Here is a 294-nt window from a genome sequence, read left to right on the forward strand (position 1 = left end):
AAACCCTGTCGTCTCCATCCCTTTCTTCGTTGTTCTTCCCCCATCTTCCTACGCCTTCTCTGCCGTTCATTTCACCTCGCCTGTTCTTCCTCCGAGCCCCCTGCGGTTTGGTGGAGCCCGACCATGAGAGGGGCGTCGCTCCCTTACGCCGTCGTGGTCGCGGGCGTCGTAGCGGTGGCCGAGGGGCTGTTTGGCATCCCGGAGTTCCTGGAGCTCGGGGGCTGTGCCAATGTGACTCTCATGGAAGACTTCGATCCCGTTAAGGTAAGGATGCAGGCGGTTCTGAATATACTG

General features: G+C 59.5%; 1 protein-coding gene across 1 annotated transcript in view; it reads left to right on the top strand.

Annotated features, from left to right (window-relative positions):
- The first annotated feature begins 6 nt into the window (after positions 1-6).
- Positions 7-294, top strand: part of LOC119588951 — a 17,201-nt gene continuing 16,913 nt past the window's right edge. Inside the window, exon 1 of the mRNA XM_037937560.1 lies at positions 7-264. Within this exon, the coding sequence (XP_037793488.1) occupies positions 124-264 (141 nt within the window). The 5' untranslated portion in view covers positions 7-123. The remainder of the gene's footprint in view (positions 265-294) is intronic.

Source organism: Penaeus monodon, chromosome 24, assembly GCF_015228065.2.
Source record: "Penaeus monodon isolate SGIC_2016 chromosome 24, NSTDA_Pmon_1, whole genome shotgun sequence".
In the NCBI taxonomy this organism is placed as follows: domain Eukaryota; kingdom Metazoa; phylum Arthropoda; class Malacostraca; order Decapoda; family Penaeidae; genus Penaeus; species Penaeus monodon.